Source organism: Gigantopelta aegis, chromosome 8 (assembly GCF_016097555.1).
Source record: "Gigantopelta aegis isolate Gae_Host chromosome 8, Gae_host_genome, whole genome shotgun sequence".
NCBI lineage: Eukaryota > Metazoa > Mollusca > Gastropoda > Neomphalida > Peltospiridae > Gigantopelta > Gigantopelta aegis.
In genome coordinates, this window is record NC_054706.1 from 17,589,852 (window position 1) to 17,610,083 (window position 20,232).

The window sequence follows — 20,232 nt, forward strand, 5'->3', positions numbered from 1 at the left end:
TATATATATATATATATATATATATATATATATATATATATATACATATATATATATATATACACGGTGACGCGTTTATTATAAAAAGAAAATATCTTTGACACGTGTAGGCTAATCTATAGGACTAATATACATGTTTCTAGTTATATTCGCGTATCTGATTGTTCAAATAACAACGGTGTCATTTCGTAACACCAAACTTTCGATATGGTGTTATGATCAAAACATTCCATATACTTGCACTTTCAACAATATTAGCTACATGTAGGGGAGTAGGCTGGGGGGGGGGTGAGGGGGACGGGTGTGTGTGTGTCGGGGTTTCGTCTGAACCCCCCTGCCATCGCTTTGGCTAGAATTTGTTTTACAGTCCATTATTATGTTATTTAATATATAAGTGTCCAGGGACAATGTAGATAAAAGGGCCCGATAGGTTCATAGTTGAACCCCCCTCCCCCCCTCCGATCCATACCACGCTACGCCCATGTACTTGTATATATGAAAGTATATGTATGTCATTTAGCTTGATCAGTTCAAGATGAGATTACCTCTTGTAAGTAATAACTTTCTGTTGTCAGCCATTGTTCCATAAATTATAATATAGTATCGGTATCATCCTTATTTACACCAAAACCGTTGACAATACACCATGTTGTACAGTATATTACCGCTATGTATACACATTATGTATATTTACTTATAGATGAGACCAAATTGTAGTCCTCTCGTTAAAATTCCACGTAGATTCAAAGTCGAAGAGAATGCTTTCTGAATAGTAATATATACAACATACATGTATCGGAATCAAAGTTTCAAGTGGCTGAAAAAAGGCAGTGCAAGACTTAGTGAAATTGTAGCTAAAACAGTTTGTCTTGATTGAATAAGCAAACAGGTTTACCCCAAAGCAGTGGAAAATCAAATTCTGGTTGACTAAAGCATTCTACAAAATGAAAAAGTATGGGAAATGTTCAGGAGTTTCGTCTGAGCAAATTTACAAAATGCAAATTCAATGACTGACACCATTAACGCATACAATATATGAACCAACAGTTAGGATAAAGTAGAACTAAAAATGATTAAAGCTTCTGCTCAGATAACCGCCATGAACAATATAGTGGAAAAGTACACATTTTGTTCTTACACCTTTTATTCCTTTACCTGGCACGGCAAGAAAATACGCGAAATAACAAGGAAAATGCCATCAAAGAGGTAGCAAGAAACTGAAAAAATAATGAGAGAAATTAATTCAAACGCATAGCTGAAATTTCAATATTGACTGAAAACCCAATCAGTGATGTCATAAACAAGTCTGGTATACTGTTTAAATACACATTATGTAAATACTGAGGGTGTAACTGGTACCAAAACCAGAAGGGAAGAAGGTAATTTCTCTGACTTTTTTGGCTTTTAACTATTCTCATGTTTTCATTTTTTGAAATCTTTCAGTTAACCACTATGTGTTTTCCCACTGTTGTGTCTTGTGTGTGTGTGTGTGTGTGTGTGTGTGTGTGTGTGTGTGTGTGTGTGTGTGTGTGTGTGTGTGTGTGTGTGTGTGTGTGTGTGTGTGTGTGTGTGTGTATGTGTGTGTGTGTGTGTGTGTGAAACATCGTCGCAGACCAAAAATTCCACTGGATTCGTATCCAGGGACAGAAATGGCCATTGAAAACGCTAGCCATAAACACAATCAACCTGAATTTGCCCACGGCTGTTCATAATGTGTAAAACGTATTACGTTCAATTTTTAAGTGGCAAAAATAGCCATATAAAATGCAAGGCACCAAAATTTAGCCCTGGATTTACCCAAACGTATTTGTGTAATGTGTGTGTGTGTGTGTTTGAAGAGAGAGAGAGAGAGAGAGAGAGAGAGAGAGAGAGAGAGAGAGAGAGAGAGAGAGAGAGCGAGAGAAAGATAGTGTGTGTGTGTGTGTGTGTGTGTGTGTGTGTGTGTGTATACATGCAATAGTAATGAGTCACACTACTACACGTTTGCGTTTTTATATAATGATGTATTACCTCAAATGTTTTATAGTAAACCTGTGCTGGTATTATTCTTATTATTTTATAACAATAATAATAATAACAACAACAACAACAACAACAACAACAACAATAATAATAATAATAATAATAATAATAGTAATTAATAATAATAATAATGTGTTTAGCAGAAATTACATTTCTATAACTGTTGCTACGTGTGTAATATTTTAAAACGTTATTTACAATTATATTTAAAATCATTTTAAAAGAGAATTAATGATTGTGTAACACTAGTGTATGCTGACCTATATGTTGGAAGTGACACAAACTTCCCCACCCATATAGATTACGAAACACCCGCAACTCAGACTTATGTTACGTGGGCAATTCTATTATCCACAAGAAAAATATTTAACATCTACTTCAGCAATGGCAGTTTACTGAAGAGAAATGTGTTGAAGTATCGGTAGGATAAAAGCGAGGGTCTTAAATGGTTGTAATACAAGTTATCAAGTGTATGTTTGTTTGGGAAACCACGGAGGTCGCACCCACCGACTTTCAACAAATAACGTCACTAAAGTATTACAAAACAGTTTTCGGTCTCGGTGGTGTAGTGGTTAGGTCATCGGACTTAAGGCTGCTAGGTACTGAGTTCGTATCCTGGTAAACTACACCGACTTATCTCACACTAAACACTAACCCTCTGTCCTGTACAGACAGCCTCGATAACTGAGGTGTGTGTGCCCAGGACAGCGTACTTGAACGCTATTTATATATAAGCATGGAAATAAGAATAAACAATCAGAAGCGACATTTAGTAACTGAACGAGACTCCTCGAAAGTAAAGTTTGTTTTATTTAACGACGCCACTAGAGCACATTGATTTTTTTTTTTTATCTTATCATCGGCTATTGGACGTCAAACATATGGTCATTCTGACACTGTTTTTTAGAGGAAACCTGCTGTCGCCACATAGGCTACTCTTTTACGACAGGAAGCAAGGGATCTTTTATTTGCGCTTCCCACAGGCAGGATAGCACAAACCATGGCCTTTGTTGAACCAGTTATGGATCACTGGTCGGTGCAAGTGGTTTACACCTACCCATTGAGCCTTGCGGAGCACTCACTCAGGGTTTGGAGTCGGTATCTGGATTAAAAATCCCATGCCTCGACTGGGATCCGAACCCAGTACCTACCAACCTGTAGACCGATGGCCTAACCACGACGCTACCGAGGCTGATGAGACTCCTCGAAGCCATTGCTTTACTTTCAGCTACTTTCTGAACATTTACATACCGTTTCTACATTAGTATTTTCCTTGGACCTGATCCAAGGTAATTAAATACGTAAAAGTTTAAAGTTTGCTTTGTTTAACAACACCATTAGAGCACATCGACTATTGGATATCAAACATTTGGTAATTCTGATACGTAGTCATCAGAGGAAACCCGCTACATGTTTTCTAATGCAGCAAGGGATCTTTTATATGCACTTTCCCACAGACAGGAACGCACATACTATGGCTTTTGACCAGTTGTGGTGCACTGGTTGAAACGAGAAAACCCCTAATCAGTTGAATGGATCAACTGAGGTGGTTCGATCATAAATACGTAAACGAAGAGTAAAGACTAACCAGAAGCGACCATAGCCCGAGTACTTTGGCTGTAAGAGAGCTAGATGGACATGTGGATGGCTATGATGCTCTCATAACCATCCAACTGTCCGTCTAGCTCTCTTACAGTACTCGGGCTAAAGCGACCAGTGATAAAAATGAGCCCACGTGTGTTAAAGTATGTGACAAACTTCCAGATATGCTTCTTCTTTCTTTGTTTCTTTTCGTGCTTTCTTTTTTCTTTTCCTTTTTGCCCAATAGTCGATATGTAGTTTGGACCTGCGGTGTCATTCATTGTTTGTTTGTTTGTTTGTTTGTTTCTTTCATCCCTTCTCTTCCACCTTTTAAAAATAATATTTTAGAGTTTTTATTATTTCCCTCAAAAACATTTAAAAATTATTTCTAAAAACCCAATTACACGATCTATTCTATTGATTTTCAGACACCTTTTAGTGAACAAAGTAAATAAAAATCTTTGGTATAGGATTTGATTGACAGACAATTCTAATTGTGGATTTAACATTAGCAATAGCACCAACTATTCCGATTGGCTCTAACTTTATTGTGTTATAAAAAGAAGAAAAAAAGTATTTGAGTTATCAACATGTTAAAACAGCATTGTCGGGAATAATGTTGTATACTTAATCATCCATAATAAATAATCTAATTTCAATCAGTTAAATGTTTGTGATTAGTTTAAACAAAACATGATTACATGTATTCATAGTTTAATAAACATTTTCAGACACAATTTGTATTACCGTACCTGACAACGGAATAAAATATGACAAACTATTAATTAAAAGGACACTTATGACTTAACATCCATTGTAACAATCGATCTAGGATGGACCCATTGGGCTATTTTTCGTTCCATCCAGTGCTCCACAACTGGTGTCATAAAGACCGTGGTATGTACTATCCTGTCTGTGGGATGGTGCATATCAAATATCCCTTGCTGCTAATCGAAAAGAGTAGCCCATGAAGTGGCGACAGCAGGTTTCCTCTCTCAATATCTGTGTGGTCCTTAACCATGATAGGTCCGACGTCATATAACCGTAAATAAAAGCTGTTGGGTGCGTCGTTAAATAAAACATTTCCTTCCTTCCTTCCATTGTAACATGATATGTTTCAGGGTAACTTTAGTATAACTTCAATCATTAAAAGGGCTGTATTAGCCAAAAAGACGTTACAATTGATTAAACTGTTTAAAATGTCCCTTTGAAATTTTGTATATCTTCTATATGTTGGTATGTACGATTGATTTTGACAGAAATATACCATTATGTCAGCTAATTGTACACTATTTCTAATAATTGTTTACCCATTGGATCAAATATTTGCCCAGGTCGAGTTGCCTTCTGGTTTACTAAGCCCCGCCACGTGGGATTTCAGATCACATGAAAGGAAGTTTAATTTTCTCTTATTGTACTGTTCTCCGGTTACTGCTTCTCTTTACTAACAAGAATAGAAACTCGTTTATGTCAGCACCCCTTTGTATTCAAGTCCGGTAAGACATGCCTGTGTAAAACCAGACGACAATTAAAAGTCAAACATGTTCTTGTTATATATACACCACAGTCGTGATTTTAATTGTACAAGAACAAAGATGCTGTACCGCAAGATAGCACACGCACGCACATGCAAAACGAGCTACACTGAACGAACAGAATATGCAAGTAGAACTCGGGTTACCACTGGTCTCAAATTGTAATGTCAGGTTGTCAGATGTACCGGTGCTTAGTTTATTAAACGTCTATTTAGTAAAGTTCCGATATAGCTGCTGCATTATTCGATGAAAAGGAATATCAAGGCCTGTGTAGAAACGATCGACTTATCATGCCCGTAGTAAATATACTGGTGTTACGTTTTGTAAAGTTCCAATATTCGATCAAAAGGAATATAATGGTATAGGAATGGTCGAATTATCATGCACGATGTCGATATACTGGTGTTCTGTTTTGTAAAGTTCCAATATTGGATCAAAGGGAATATAAAACAATATTTGGCAGCGGTAGACTCGTTAACTACCAGAACGTCACTAATGATAGGTTTAGCGCTGAAACATACACAGTGACGTACAAAATAATGTCTTGAGATTAAAATTTGACCAATCAAGGTTATAACACGCGATATCTCCTAGAAAATTATAGTACATATAGTCAAATTATAGCGCCAATTATAGCGCCAGCGATATCTCCCACAAAAGCCTTTAATGGATGATAATCTGTTTTATAAAGTTTCAAAATTCGATCAAAATGAATATACCAAACCAAGGAAAGATAAGATAGTCACACGGTGAAGGTCTTGTTTAATTAATACGTGTGTGAAAATATTGTGGAATGATGAATTTTGTTAAGGAAATCTACAGAAGGAACAGGAGTGATGTAATGCTTACTAAATGTAGAGCAATTGTTGTCTTGAAAACGACAAAGAGCAAGGTAAATGACAACGAAATCTTTATTGGCAAGAACAAACGCCAAATGTGACATTGTTTGTAACCTCTCATCGAACAGTATTTAACGCTCGACAGCCCCCTCTTAAGCTCTATCCTAACCGGCCGCGAGTGATGCGAGCGATGTGAGCGATTATTTTAGAAATCATTGATTTCCATTGCCGCATCCTAACTGCACGCGCGCGACGCGACAGATTTATATGTCGCGTCGCACGCGTGCGGTTAGGATGCAGCAATTGAAATCAATGATTTCTAAAATAATCGCTCGCATCGCTCGCGTCGCTCGCGTCCGGTTAGAGCTTTAACCTTTCTTGTCACCGTGACATAATTTCAACAAACAAGCATTGCTAGATTTTCTGTTTGTATATATATATATATACAATGGCATATATATATATATATATATATATATATATATATATATATATATATATATATATACAAACAGAAAATCTAGCAATGCTTGTTTGTTGAAATTATGTCACGGTGACAAGAAAGGTTAAAGCTCTAACCGGACGCGAGCGACGCGAGCGATGCGAGCGATTATTTTAGATATATATATATATATATATTGTTTTCTATACTCATTTATAAATTCAAGATCAAAATCAACTGTTTTAAGAGCACTTGTCATGACTGGCTTCATTTTACTTTATGAATAAAAATTAGATTATTTGTTTTGAAAAGCTACGTACCCCCCCCCCCCCCCCCCCCCCGCATAGCGTTTTGAAACGCATCCCACGATTTACCTTCCCGTCCCTTTTTGAACTGTTGAACGACCCCCGATATTAACAGCTACTGTGATAATTTTATTAAAATCGGCTTGATTTATAAATACTACTTTCACAGCAACCAGTTCACTGATGATTTTGTTTCAGACTCGAGTACCGCCCATCGTGAGATTCCGTCGTTACGTCAGACTGACACTGATCTGTATCAGACTTTTCAAGACCAGCTATAAAAGGTAAGGACCGTTGTCACGTGGTATTTTGACCCCCGTAGAATACTTTTTTTTAAATCTTTTTATCCCACCGCCACCTTCTCTTTCGCTCGTTTAACTTCCATCTCATCTCTTCCCGGTCTGACAACTCCTCCTATCTTTCAACTTCTTTCTCTGTCCACCTCCTCATTCCAGTCCTTGTCTATCCAACCGCGACAGGTGCTTGTCTCTTGTGGCTATCTGTACAACACACATGCCATTTCCCATCAGATTTAGAATACTGACCCTTATGCCGTAGAAAAATGAATTTAACTATCGAATAATGACCGGGGGTCAGTATTCTACGGGAACAAAATACCACGTTACACTGTTTTCCATGTGCGCGAATTTTGGCGAGGCGTGGGCAACAAACAAGACAAATCTATATTTTCAACTAGTTCTGCTTCGTGTATATATATCGTGTTTAAAACTTATCTTTCAATACTTGCAATATTATGAATCACACATTATATCTTTTACGATTTTAGGTTGTAGTTTTTGTGAATCATATTGAATATTAAAACCTAACGATGGGTTAAACAGTAAATCTGTGAAAATGTTAGATTATGGATTTTGAGAAGCATACTGAATATTAAAACGCCGACAACTGGTTGAATATATTTAGGCCCTAGCGCATCTGTTATGATGTTAGGTTGCAGATTTTGTGAATATTAAAAACTGGCAATTGGCTAAATTGCAGCATGAACAAAAGGATATAGGTGTGTATGAATCTCACTATCTTTCTACACACACACGTCAAATCTGAATATCTGACCCTGGAAGAGGCACTGGACTCTCCACTTTTTTGGTTTACCCAAGTAAGCCTATGATAGAAAAGATATCTTAAATGTACCACAATGCAATTCAGAAGCTTAATACTTTTTTCATCATTACAGAGCCGTAGGAGGGGCAAGAGGGGAAGGGTCAGAAAATGTTTTATTTAACGACGCACTCGACACATTTTTTAAATTTACGGCTATATGGCGTCAGACATAATATGGTTAAGGACCACTCAGATATTGAGAAAGGAAACCCGCTGTCGCCACTTCATGGGCTACTCTTTTCGATTAGCAGCAAGGGATTGTTTATATGCACCATCCCACAGACAGGGTAGTACATACCACGGCCTTTGTTACACCAGTTGTGGAGCACTGGCTGGAACGAGAAATAGCCCAATGCGTCCACCGACGGGGATCGATCCTAGACCGACCGCGCATCAAGCGAACGCTTTACCACTGGGCTACATCCTGCCCCGGAAGGGTCAGTTGCATGTTTTGAAAAAATATGAAAAAGTTGATTTTTTTTCCACCTTCGATCCATTTATTGCCGTCTGTTTTTCAGTCTGAAGGATTCCGGCGAGGAGTTTCTGTCGGTGTTGCAGGTATCAGAGGAATATGGCGCCGTCATTGACCGGAGAGGGCTCATATTCGATCCCAAACACTTTAAAGCCAACACCGAGGTAAGCAGACTCAAAACAGTTGACAAAATACTAAAGCTCAAGACAATGAGAATATTATGCTATAATTTTCCACAGACAGTTTCAATTATTATGAATTTTAAGTGTGATTAAAGGGACATACTCTAGTTTTTAAACACTAAGGCATATGGTTGACTATTGTATCCGGTTTTGATAACTGAAATCATACTTTACTTAGATTGTGTTTTTGGTCATCCTGGTGTTTTAATATCACAAAATGCATTTCTCATATTTTTAAAAACGCACGTGCGTCTGAGAAGTAACAGTTATGGAGTCGAGTGTTAGTCTATTTTTAGAGGGTATTTCACCATTTTTAAAGTCACAGTCTCATGTTTTACTCAGTTGCAACGTTATCCAAATGTGTTACAGGTTTGTAGATAAACTAAACTTATTGTTAACTTTCACAGGCTGAAACTAGGGTCTGTCCCTTTAATTATTAACTAACACATATTAGTGACTTTTTTTTTAATTCTAGGCCACAATTGACATATTGTGTCATTAAACAGATTCAAACGTGCAATAAATGTAACTGAACTGTCCCTCCATATTTTATTATGGAAACAGAAGTCAACAGATACTGCACTGTCGACTGAGCATGGGTAAAAGCAACCTAAACAACACAGGGAAATAGACGTTTTCAAAACAGTTCAGGCCTAATTCACAAAAGTTTTTTAGGCTCTGTTAGACAACACAGCATCCTATTTGCAAGTCTTTTAGGGTGTATACTACCAAATCAAATCCCATAGACGACAATAGTAACATATGTGGCTAAAACTCCTACCTGCAACGTATCAACCGACATAAACGCCACGGATATAAATACTACCACCCCTTACACTTAAAGTGAATCAGAAAAAAATGGGGGTCAAGCTGCTCGTTTCTGAGATAACGGGTAGCGTCTATGACTACCCTAGTTTCGCACAAAATTCGAGTACTTTTTTTTACAGGTACCCCATACATGTTTCAAGCACAAGGCTACTTGACACATTGGTACTAGATGAAATAAAATTGCACATTTTTTTTTACCCAGATGAAACTATTATTTTTTACAACCAACACACTCACATTTATAACCAATCACAGGACTTGTGGTGTTCACTTCTCTATCAAAAGTTCGGTGCACCTCGCACTTTGACCCAGCCGGAAGTTATTTGGTTTAGTACTACCTATAGCATTGCACTGCTTACTTACTTGTTATTACTACTATTAGTTATGTGTATGCTGTTATCGTCCGTCATCTTGCTTTACATGAACGTATCTGTTTTGGATTTGCGAGGAAAGGTCCTAATATAGGCTTAAGCCTGTCAACAAATCCTACCGCCATAAAAAAATAGACGAAATAAATATTATTAAAGTAAATTACACTTTGCTAATTCATGTTATTCGTTCTAGGAAAATAACCATATGTTTGACGTCCAATAGCCGATGATAAGATAAAAATCAATGAGCTCTAGAGGTGTCGTTAAATAAAACAAACTTTACTCTTTTTTTCGTTCTAGGAAAGACTTGGACAAGAAGCCAGACGATTGTTACAAATGGACCCAAGGGAGAGAACTGAGACTGACTTACAATACGTAAATGTTATCTTCCCTGTTACCTTATTCACGTTCATGCTTTAATAAATTATTGAGTGGTTAGGCCATCGAACACAATGCTGGTAGGTACAGGGTTCGAAGCTTTGTACCGGATCCCACCCAGAGCGAGTTTTAACGACCCAATGGGTAGGTGTAAGACCACGACACCCTCTTACTGAGTAAACGTCAATCCATTCACATCTGTATATAGGTATAGTAACAAAAAAAGAATGTGTTTTCGAGTTTTTAAAATTATGCACAGTGTATACATAATAACAATATAAATAAATTAAAAAGCAAACAACAACTCACAAACAAACATACGTACTTGTATATAACCTGTATCTGTAGATGTATAAAATCTGCTCATATATCGGCAGCTGATCTGAGAGTTACTTTTAAGACTCTACGTACATGTATTTAAAAAGCAATTCTTTTCATTTGATTATCTTACTCTTACAGCTTGTGATAATTCTGTGCAGTATCCCGGCGTTTGCCGAGTACCCACGAAGAATGCAGCACAGGTTGTGTGAAGTTGGCTGGTATGAAACGTGAGTGTTATGAAGCCCCATCCACCCATCAATTCATCTTCTCATTCATCTTTGTATCCATCCATCCATCCATCCATCCATCCACCACAAAAATCCACCCATCCATCCATCCATCCATCCATCCATCCATCCATCCATCCATAATCCTGTTTCTATCCCTATCTCCCTCCCTCACAAATACATCCATCCATAAACCCACCCATATGTTGGACACTCTGTAACTGACGACTAAACAATATGCTATCGTATTTTTAAACGAACATTGCTCTCCATTTTCATATGATATATTGGCATATATAAGAGATGGTGTAACCGCATACAAAAACGTATTAGACAGGGGGCAGGGGAGAGGCAATTGCTCCCCAGTGCTGGAGCAAAACCTCAAATTCGCGCAAAAAGTATAGAAATATTCGGGCAAAATGTGCTAACCTGAGACCTCTTTACCATGTATTTTTATCACTGTACCCTGAAAATGAGTTGTAATCCATGTAAAAATCAGTAGTGATTCGTTTGCAACCGTATATAGCTGTTCGGTAGTGATGCTAATATGACTAAATGATTTTCCCCCCAGATTCGGTCATTTTCATTTAATTCCGGCAAAAATGGGTGCGCGTACGTCCATGACCACATATCATTTTAGTATGAATATTATAGGTAATTCATCCTTCTGTTTTCACGTCATATTACACAGTTGAGTGTGTCCATATATTAAAAGGAACACCATAGTATACTCACACACGCACGCATGCACACGCTCGTGTATGCATATGCACACGTACGCACGCACCCATGCGTATTTATACGTTTTTGTTTGTATTATGAAACTGTTTGTGTTTCAGATATGAACCAAAACGAGCTGTAATCAGAGAGGGACACCCACCACACGCATTTTACTTCATTATTTCCGGAACAGGTGAGCTAACGTTCATTACCCGCACGAACTTACTGCAGACATGACAACTTGTCAGACTAACCTTAATAAGAACAATAACACTGCTGTAAAGTGACTCATAAAAATTGCCCCAACTTACTTCGGGTTTTTTCCCCCAGCCATGATGTTTTCTGTTCCCAAGTTAAAGAGACTATCTTGAGTTTTCAGCCCTAGCAACCCCCCCTACGAAATAAACACACATCCTGAGTTTTCCTGTTTTAACAACAACTTGTTTTAAATATAATTTTATAAAGCATAATACAGATAATTACTTTTGGAATGACCGTTGGCCGAATTATTTTAAAATTCTGTTGGCCGTTGGAAGAAATAATTAAGTCGTAGGCCTACATACGAAAGTACACGTATGTTAGACAAAATCGATATTGAGATAAAACAAAACATAACGGTGTCCAGAAATTCATGGGTTCTAAACAAGAAAATGTAAGTAAACTGTAATTTCAATAATTAAAAAAATATTTTAACTGCCAAAAACTTTTTAAAATGACTACACACTTAGCATAGTCCCTTTAAATATAATTAATGAAAATGGTAAAGAAATTAAAATGACAACCAAAAGAACAAGTAAAAGGATGGGTTAGGTAGATTAACCCTTAAAGCTTTGGCTCAAAACTCGGCTAGGCCCTGGTCTTATAAAGCGTTTAGAGTCTAGACTCAATCTCTAATGACGACACACGCATACAATTTTTATAGGGTTGTCATGGCGTTAAAGTCAGACACTCTGTCATTCTAGGCTAAGACTACCAACTGCCAGCAGAAAGTTGGCCAACTGTTAGTCTGAAGGCTCTTACAACTCGATTCTCGTCGTATAACCATTAAATTGTTAATCTTAGCGCACTCGTCGTAAGTCGGGAGTTGGGGGAAAGTACAGTGCAACCGTCGAGTTGGTCAACTTTCTGCTGGCAGTTGGTAGTCTGAGTCTAGCACTAGATTCTTGAGTGTTTGAAGTTTTATAAGCACGAGACCAAATACTGGAACAACCGGCCTCGGTGGTGTGGTGGTTAATCCATAAGACTTAAGGCGGGTACGTACTGGGTTCGCATCCCGCTTCCGGCTCCAACCAGGAGCTAGTTCAATGACTCAGTGGGTAGGTGTAAGGTCACTATGGGTACACCGACTTCTCTCTCACGAATAGCTAACCCACTGTCATGGACAGACAATCAAGATAGCTGAGGTGTGTGCCCAGGACTAGGTGCTTGAACCTTAACTGGATATAAGCACGAAAATAAGTATAAACAAACAAGCAACAACAAAAACTGGAACACGCTGAATACAGTTTGACTTCAGAGCCCAATTTAAAGTTAGGGGCCTAATTCACAAAGGTCTCTTAGGCCCTGCTAGACAACAAAGCATCCTCTTTGCAAGTCTTTGCAAGTTGCGAGAGTTGTGCATTATTAGGTCCCAGAGATCGCAGACTTTAAATACAAGCTCCATATGTTTGTACTGGCGAGACTTTATCATGCTTTATTACACCTTGAATCTGGCCTACACTTTAACATGGTCTAAGCTTACAAATATTGCTTGGAAATGCAATACAAGACCATTATCATTATTATTATTTCCACCACCAACAACAGAATAAAAAGATAGTTTTTCTTAATTTGCATTTAAGAGGAAAAATAATGCTAAAATACTGTGTAAAGTTAAAGTTAAAGCTTGTGATTTTACAAAAACATCAACTACGTCTTCAAAGATCAATTATTGAACATCCCATTTGATTTCATTGTGTTCTAATTTGTTATATGGTGTTTGTTTTGTTACAGTGATTGTGACGACTCACGTGTTATATTGTGTTTGTTTTGTTACAGTGATTGTGACGACTCACGAGTTATATGGTGTTTGTTTTGTTACAGTGATTGTGACGACTCACGTGTTATATGGTGTTTGTTTTGTTACAGTGATTGTGACGACTCACGAGTTATATGGTGTTTGTTTTGTTACAGTGATTGTGACGACTCACGTGTTATATGGTGTTTGTTTTGTTACAGTGATTGTGACGACTCACGTGTTATATGGTGTTTGTTTTGTTACAGTGATTGTGACGACTCACGTGTTATATGGTGTTTGTTTTGTTACAGTGATTGTGACGACTCACGTGTTATATTGTGTTTGTTTTGTTACAGTGATTGTGACGACTCACGTGTTATATGGTGTTTGTTTTGTTACAGTGATTGTGACGACTCACGAGTTATATGGTGTTTGTTTTGTTACAGTGATTGTGACGACTCACGAGTTATATGGTGTTTGTTTTGTTACAGTGATTGTGACGACTCACGTGTTATATGGTGTTTGTTTTGTTACAGTGATTGTGACGACTCACGTGTTATATGGTGTTTGTTTTGTTACAGTGATTGTGACGACTCACGAGTTATATGGTGTTTGTTTTGTTACAGTGATTGTGACGACTCACGTGTTATATGGTGTTTGTTTTGTTACAGTGATTGTGACGACTCACGAGTTATATGGTGTTTGTTTTGTTACAGTGATTGTGACGACTCACGTGTTATATGGTGTTTGTTTTGTTACAGTGATTGTGACGACTCACGTGTTATATGGTGTTTGTTTTGTTACAGTGATTGTGACGACTCACGTGTTATATGGTGTTTGTTTTGTTACAGTGATTGTGACGACTCACGTGTTATATGGTGTTTGTTTTGTTACAGTGATTGTGACGACTCACGTGTTATATGGTGTTTGTTTTGTTACAGTGATTGTGACGACTCACGTGTTATATGGTGTTTGTTTTGTTACAGTGATTGTGACGACTCACGTGTTATATGTGTTGTTTGTTTTGTTACAGTGATTGTGACGACTCACGAGTTATATGGTGTTTGTTTTGTTACAGTGATTGTGACGACTCACGAGTTATATGGTGTTTGTTTTGTTACAGTGATTGTGACGACTCACGAGTTATATGGTGTTTGTTTTGTTACAGTGATTGTGACGACTCACGAGTTATATGGTGTTTGTTTTGTTACAGTGATTGTGACGACTCACGAGTTATATGGTGTTTGTTTTGTTACAGTGATTGTGACGACTCACGAGTTATATGGTGTTTGTTTTGTTACAGTGATTGTGACGACTCACGTGTTATATGGTGTTTGTTTTGTTACAGTGATTGTGACGACTCACGAGTTATATGGTGTTTGTTTTGTTACAGTGATTGTGACGACTCACGAGTTATATGGTGTTTGTTTTGTTACAGTGATTGTGACTGAACTGAACTTTATTTACACTCTGGCCGTAATTCAACGGCATATGAGGTACATTGTAAAAATATAATTAAATAAATAAATGACAAGATGGCACATTCGTCATAATAATGTACATCAGATAAAACAAGTGTATATCTATGGATTCATACTTGCATTTGAAGACATACATTGCATATACAAATAAAATGAAATTGTAAAAACAGATTTCAGCCATGGGACTTAAGAATATGCATAATTTGTTTACAGAAAACTGCTAGCTTTCTGAGAACACCAGTTTTTTTTACTGTCAAATAGCATTCTAAATTTATAAACATTTGGTCTAGACTGGCAACACTTTGGCAGAAGTCTTGTTCTTTCATCTTTAAAAAACAGGACAACACATTATATAATGAAATTCATCACCAATTTCGTTATTACGACTCACGAGTTATATGGTGTTTGTTTTGTTACAGTGATTGTGACGACTCACGAGGGATCGAGCACGCGGACTCTGGTTTCATTAAACAGAGGCATGTCATTTGGGGTAAACGCATTTAAACACTTTATTTTACGTCGTAATGATCGGTATTAAAGTTTGCACACAGAGTCGCACAAGCTTATGTGCTAAGATTAAAGTTAAAACTTGTTTTGTTTAACTACACCGCTAGAGAACATTAATATATTACTTATCGACTGTTGAATGTCTTACGCTTAAGTGTTCATGGGAAACCAGCTACATTTTTCGGTTAGTAAACATGGATCTTCTGTATGCACTTTTGCACAGACAGGACAGCACATATCAAGTGGTCGTTTGCTATACCAGTCAGAGAATGGGTCCACTGTATTCCAAAACGGATAAACAAATCCTAGTTTTAGCCCGTGAAAATAAACACCAAGTTTGATTAATCTACACATCTGTAACACATTTGGATAACAGTTTGTTTGTTTGTTTTTGTTTAACGACACCACTAGAGCTATTAATTATCAGCTATTGGATGTCAAACATATGGTAATTTTGACAGTCAGTGAGAGAAAACACGCTACATTTTTTTTTCATTAGTAGCAAGAGATCTTTTATATGCACCAGCCCACAGACAAGATAGCATATACTACGGCCTTTGGTGTACCAGTCGTGGTGCAATGGCTGGGACGAGAAAAAGCCCAACTGGCCCACCGACGGGGATCGATCCCAAACCGACCGCGCATCAAGCGAACACTTTACCACTGGGATATGTCCCGCCCTCCATTTGGATAACGTTACAACAGAGTGAAACACTTCGGATATATGGAAATGAATAAACTAAACAATAAAATATAAGTAATCAGGGCCGTAGCTAGGATTTTTTGTTTGGGGGGGGGGGGGGGGGGGGAACTGAGTAGTTAATAGTCTAAACTCCTTAAACAGTTAAGAAGAGAATTTTCTTTAAGTTCTATAATGCTTTTCGGATTTTTTCGGGGGGTGGGGTGGGGGGGGCAATATATTTTTTATTAAAAAAAAGTTTTTGTATCCATCAGATATCAAAATACGGCTCTAATAACGAAAAATATACGGCAGTGTTTAAAAGCTAGGACCTATAACTTTAATGATAGCTCCATTTAAAGGTTTCTCCAACCCCCACCCCACTCCAAACTTCAACGTCCGTTGCCCAGTAATCTCAGAGTATGCAATTACGGATGTCGTTAAACAGTTGAAGCGTGTGTTCACACTTGACAGCTGTAAAGCCAACAGGAGCCGTATTCTCGAGTGCTTTCTGCGGTTGTCAAAACGTGTTTACCCCGCAGTCCAGCGCACGTTCATTTACAATACTCGTGCTGGCACGTTGAGAGTTATCTGCCCTCTCCTCGCCTGACACCGCGTATTAATCAAGTGTCGTCTGGCAGGCACAAGTACGTCTGGTCACTGGAAAGAAAAATACGCCAGAATAAATTTTAATAAACTTTACCGTTGGCTGGATTATGAAATTGAAAATATTTTATTATTTTTAAAGTACACGTACACATGCACGCACACACGCAAACACACACACACACACGCATAAACACGCGCACACACACACGCGCACGCACACACGCACGTACACACACACTCACGCACACACAGACATACACACATACACTAACACATGCTCTCTCCCTCCCCTTCTATTTTTTCTTTGTCCAACTTTAATTTTCTGTCTCTCTCTTTCTCTCTCTCACACACGCACGCACCCCTCTCTCTCCCTTCTCCCACTCTCTCCATAGGCGTAAAGCCTCCTAATTTTTGTAAGGGTACATGCCGATTTATACCCGAATTAAAAGAAAATGCCCAAATCTGTATTACATCTATTCATATGAACATTACTTCCAAATAGCTATATATGTTTGCATAGGAATCACCACTACGGTACACATGGTTAAAGTTTGTTTTGTTTAACGACACCACTAGAGCACATTGATTAATTAATCATCAGGTACTGGATGTCAAACAGATGGTAATTGTGATATGTAGTCATCAGAGGAAACATTTTTCCTAATGCAGCAAGGGATCTTTTATATGCACCATCCCACAGACATGAAAACACACACCACGGCTTTTACACGGATTACAACTAATATTGCCCGAATATCTCCATCGTTATTGCTCGATTTCGAGGATTTGCTCAAGCACTGGTACGTGCGTGCGTGCGTGCGTGTGTGCGGATTGTCCCCATGACCCCTATCTCGTACGCTTATGTCTCTCTTCCTTATCTTCTCGTCCTCTCTCTCTCTCTCTCTCTCTCTCTCTCTCTCTCTCTCTCTCTCTCTCTTCTCTCTCTCTCTCTCTCTCTCTCTCTCTCTCTCTCTCTCTCTCTCTCTCTCTCTCTCTCACACACACACACACACACACTTTTAGATGCACCATTCCACAGACTGGATAGCACAAACTATACCACCTTTGATATACTAGTCGTGGTACACTGGCTAGAACGAGAAATAGCTTAATAGACCCACCGATAGGGATCGATCCTAGACCGACCGCGCACCAAGCGAACGCTTTACCACTGGGCTATGCCCCGCCATATATTTATCGATATTGCACTTGCACTGGTTCTATTTTGATAATATATTCGTATTTTTACTTTGTTTTTTGCATGGTTGTCGCTCTGTTTAATATACTCATCAAAAAAAGTAAGGGAACTCTAATAATAATTTACAATTGACGAAATTGTAAAGTATATTAGTTGTGGGGAATGGTTATATGATAATAGTGAATTAATTGGGCAAACATTAGAACCGGTAGTTCATTATTACAGTAGGTGAAATTTGAAAGTTGAGGTTTTTTTTACATCAGTAAATCGCAAATTCAAACAATAAAAATGACTAAAAACAAAACAATAACAACTGTATGATCAACAGAATGAAAACGATTGACAGCAATAATGTTCCACAGTGATTAATCCACCTTCCTGGAAATGATCAAAATCGAGAATAACAGCCCACGCACGTGTACGGGGCAACTGCGTGATGCACGTGCAAACTATGGAATGTGTTTCGGTGTGTTGATAAACAGACCTGAACGTTCTTTACTAGGATGTCTGTTGTCAAAACATTAACATTAATATTTCAGGTTCCCCTACTTGTTTCAAAGAGTATATATCCAATATTCCACCTATAGCCGAGTCACAACTAGAGAATACACCATTCTTATTGTAATCAATTATACTATAGGTGTTTGTTTAATATTCACTCTGCGTGGGCTGAACATTTGATATCGATATTTGAATATCACGGACAATAATTAATTGTGTTTATTCACGAGATCTCGTGTGATTGGCGACATAGAGTTCTTTTCTTTTCTTTTTACTGGCAGATGTCATGTATAGTGACGAAGAGTGCAACATATAGCACCAACACAGACAATAAATATATGTTATTTAAGTTCGTGTTAAGCCCAAGATAAATTATTAAAGAAAGAAAGAAGGTAAGTGAGAAAGAAGGAAAGTAAGAAAGATATAAAGAAAGAAAGAAAGAAAGAAAGAAAGGAAAAGGAGACACATTTTAAGGTAGTACTAAACCAAATACCTTCCGGCTGGGTCAAAGTTCGAGGTGCACTCAACTTTTGATAGAGAAGTTAACACCACAAGTCCTGGAATTGGTAATATTTGTGAGTGTGTTGATTGTAAAAACAAATAGTTCATCTGGGTAAAAAAATGTATGCAATTTTATTTCATCTAGTACCACTGTACCTAGACTTGTATAGGATACCTGTAAATTTTTTTACTAAAATTTTGTGCTGAACTAGGGTAGTCATAGACGCTACTCGTTATCTCTGAAATGAGCAGCCTGATCCCCAATTTTTTTCTGATTCACTTTAAGGGTGAGGTGTGGTAGTATTTATATCCGTGGTGTTTATGTCGATTGATACGCTGCAGGTAGGAGTTTTAGCCACACATGTTACTATTGTTGTCTATGGGATTTGATTTGGTAGTAGGCCTATACACCCTTAAAAGCACCATGCAATTTTTAAGTTGGGAACCACCCCTGCACAGCCACACATTGGAGATCAATTTAAAGACTGACTGACTCATAGTGATGGCCTATAATATATGTTATATCTCAGACCATTTACTGAAATTAACACTACCGAAAACAATGACTATCCGTGATATGAACAAACGTTTCATTTACACGTGTATTATTTCCAGTCAAACTGTTTACATAAACATTACTGACCCTAACAGTAAATTATTTATATCAGTAGCTAGATGTATACCAAAAACAAAGACAATATTTTTGTGTAAAAATTGTAAGAGCTTGCAGCTGATAACATGATGCGTGTATTTCTTAGGAGCTGGCAGTCATAACGAGGCGCCGTCGCCAGGCAACCGTCAGTACACAGACGGAAACGGAACTGCTGTGTATATCTGTCCAGGTACGTTTTAACCCTCCCCTCCAAAAAAAAAAAAAAATCCCAAACAACCTCCCACCTCACACGCCTAACAAAAAACCCCTCAACCCCCAACCCCCCTTAAAAACTAAATAAAAAAACTAAACCAAAAACAAAAACCCGACCCCCCCAAAAACCCCCCCCCCAACAACAACCAAACAAAAGAAAAAAACACAAAAAATATGTTAACTTTAATGTTTAATTTTATTTCACTTATTTTCATGCTTATATCCAATTAAGGTTCAAGCATGCTGTCCTGGGCACACACATCAGCTATCTGTCCAGGATAGTGAGTTAGTGGTTAGTTATTAGTGAGAGAGAAGAGGGTGTAGTGGTCTTACACCTACCCACTGAGTCGTTAAAACTCGCTCTGGGTGGGAGCCGGTACCACAATGTTTAATAAAGAGTTAAAAAAAAATAAAAAATCAATTCAATTTTTGCATTTTATTTTATTAAAAAAAAGTTTTTGTATGTACATCATTAAAACCCCCCACATAATGAGCGTCAATAAGATTCATTAAACGTTTTTAAAGTAATGAAAATAACAATCTTAAATAT

The 20,232-nt window shown here is 37.8% G+C and overlaps 1 protein-coding gene across 1 annotated transcript in view; it reads left to right on the forward strand.

Moving 5' to 3' along the window:
• The window catches only part of LOC121378215, a 56,146-nt gene that overhangs the window by 5,400 nt on the left and 30,514 nt on the right, over positions 1–20,232 (forward strand). The window contains exons 2-8 of the mRNA XM_041506292.1: positions 6,923–7,008; positions 8,365–8,482; positions 10,000–10,074; positions 10,537–10,625; positions 11,465–11,538; positions 15,242–15,312; positions 19,576–19,659. Of these exons, the coding sequence (XP_041362226.1) occupies positions 6,923–7,008; positions 8,365–8,482; positions 10,000–10,074; positions 10,537–10,625; positions 11,465–11,538; positions 15,242–15,312; positions 19,576–19,659 (597 nt within the window). The remainder of the gene's footprint in view (positions 1–6,922; positions 7,009–8,364; positions 8,483–9,999; positions 10,075–10,536; positions 10,626–11,464; positions 11,539–15,241; positions 15,313–19,575; positions 19,660–20,232) is intronic.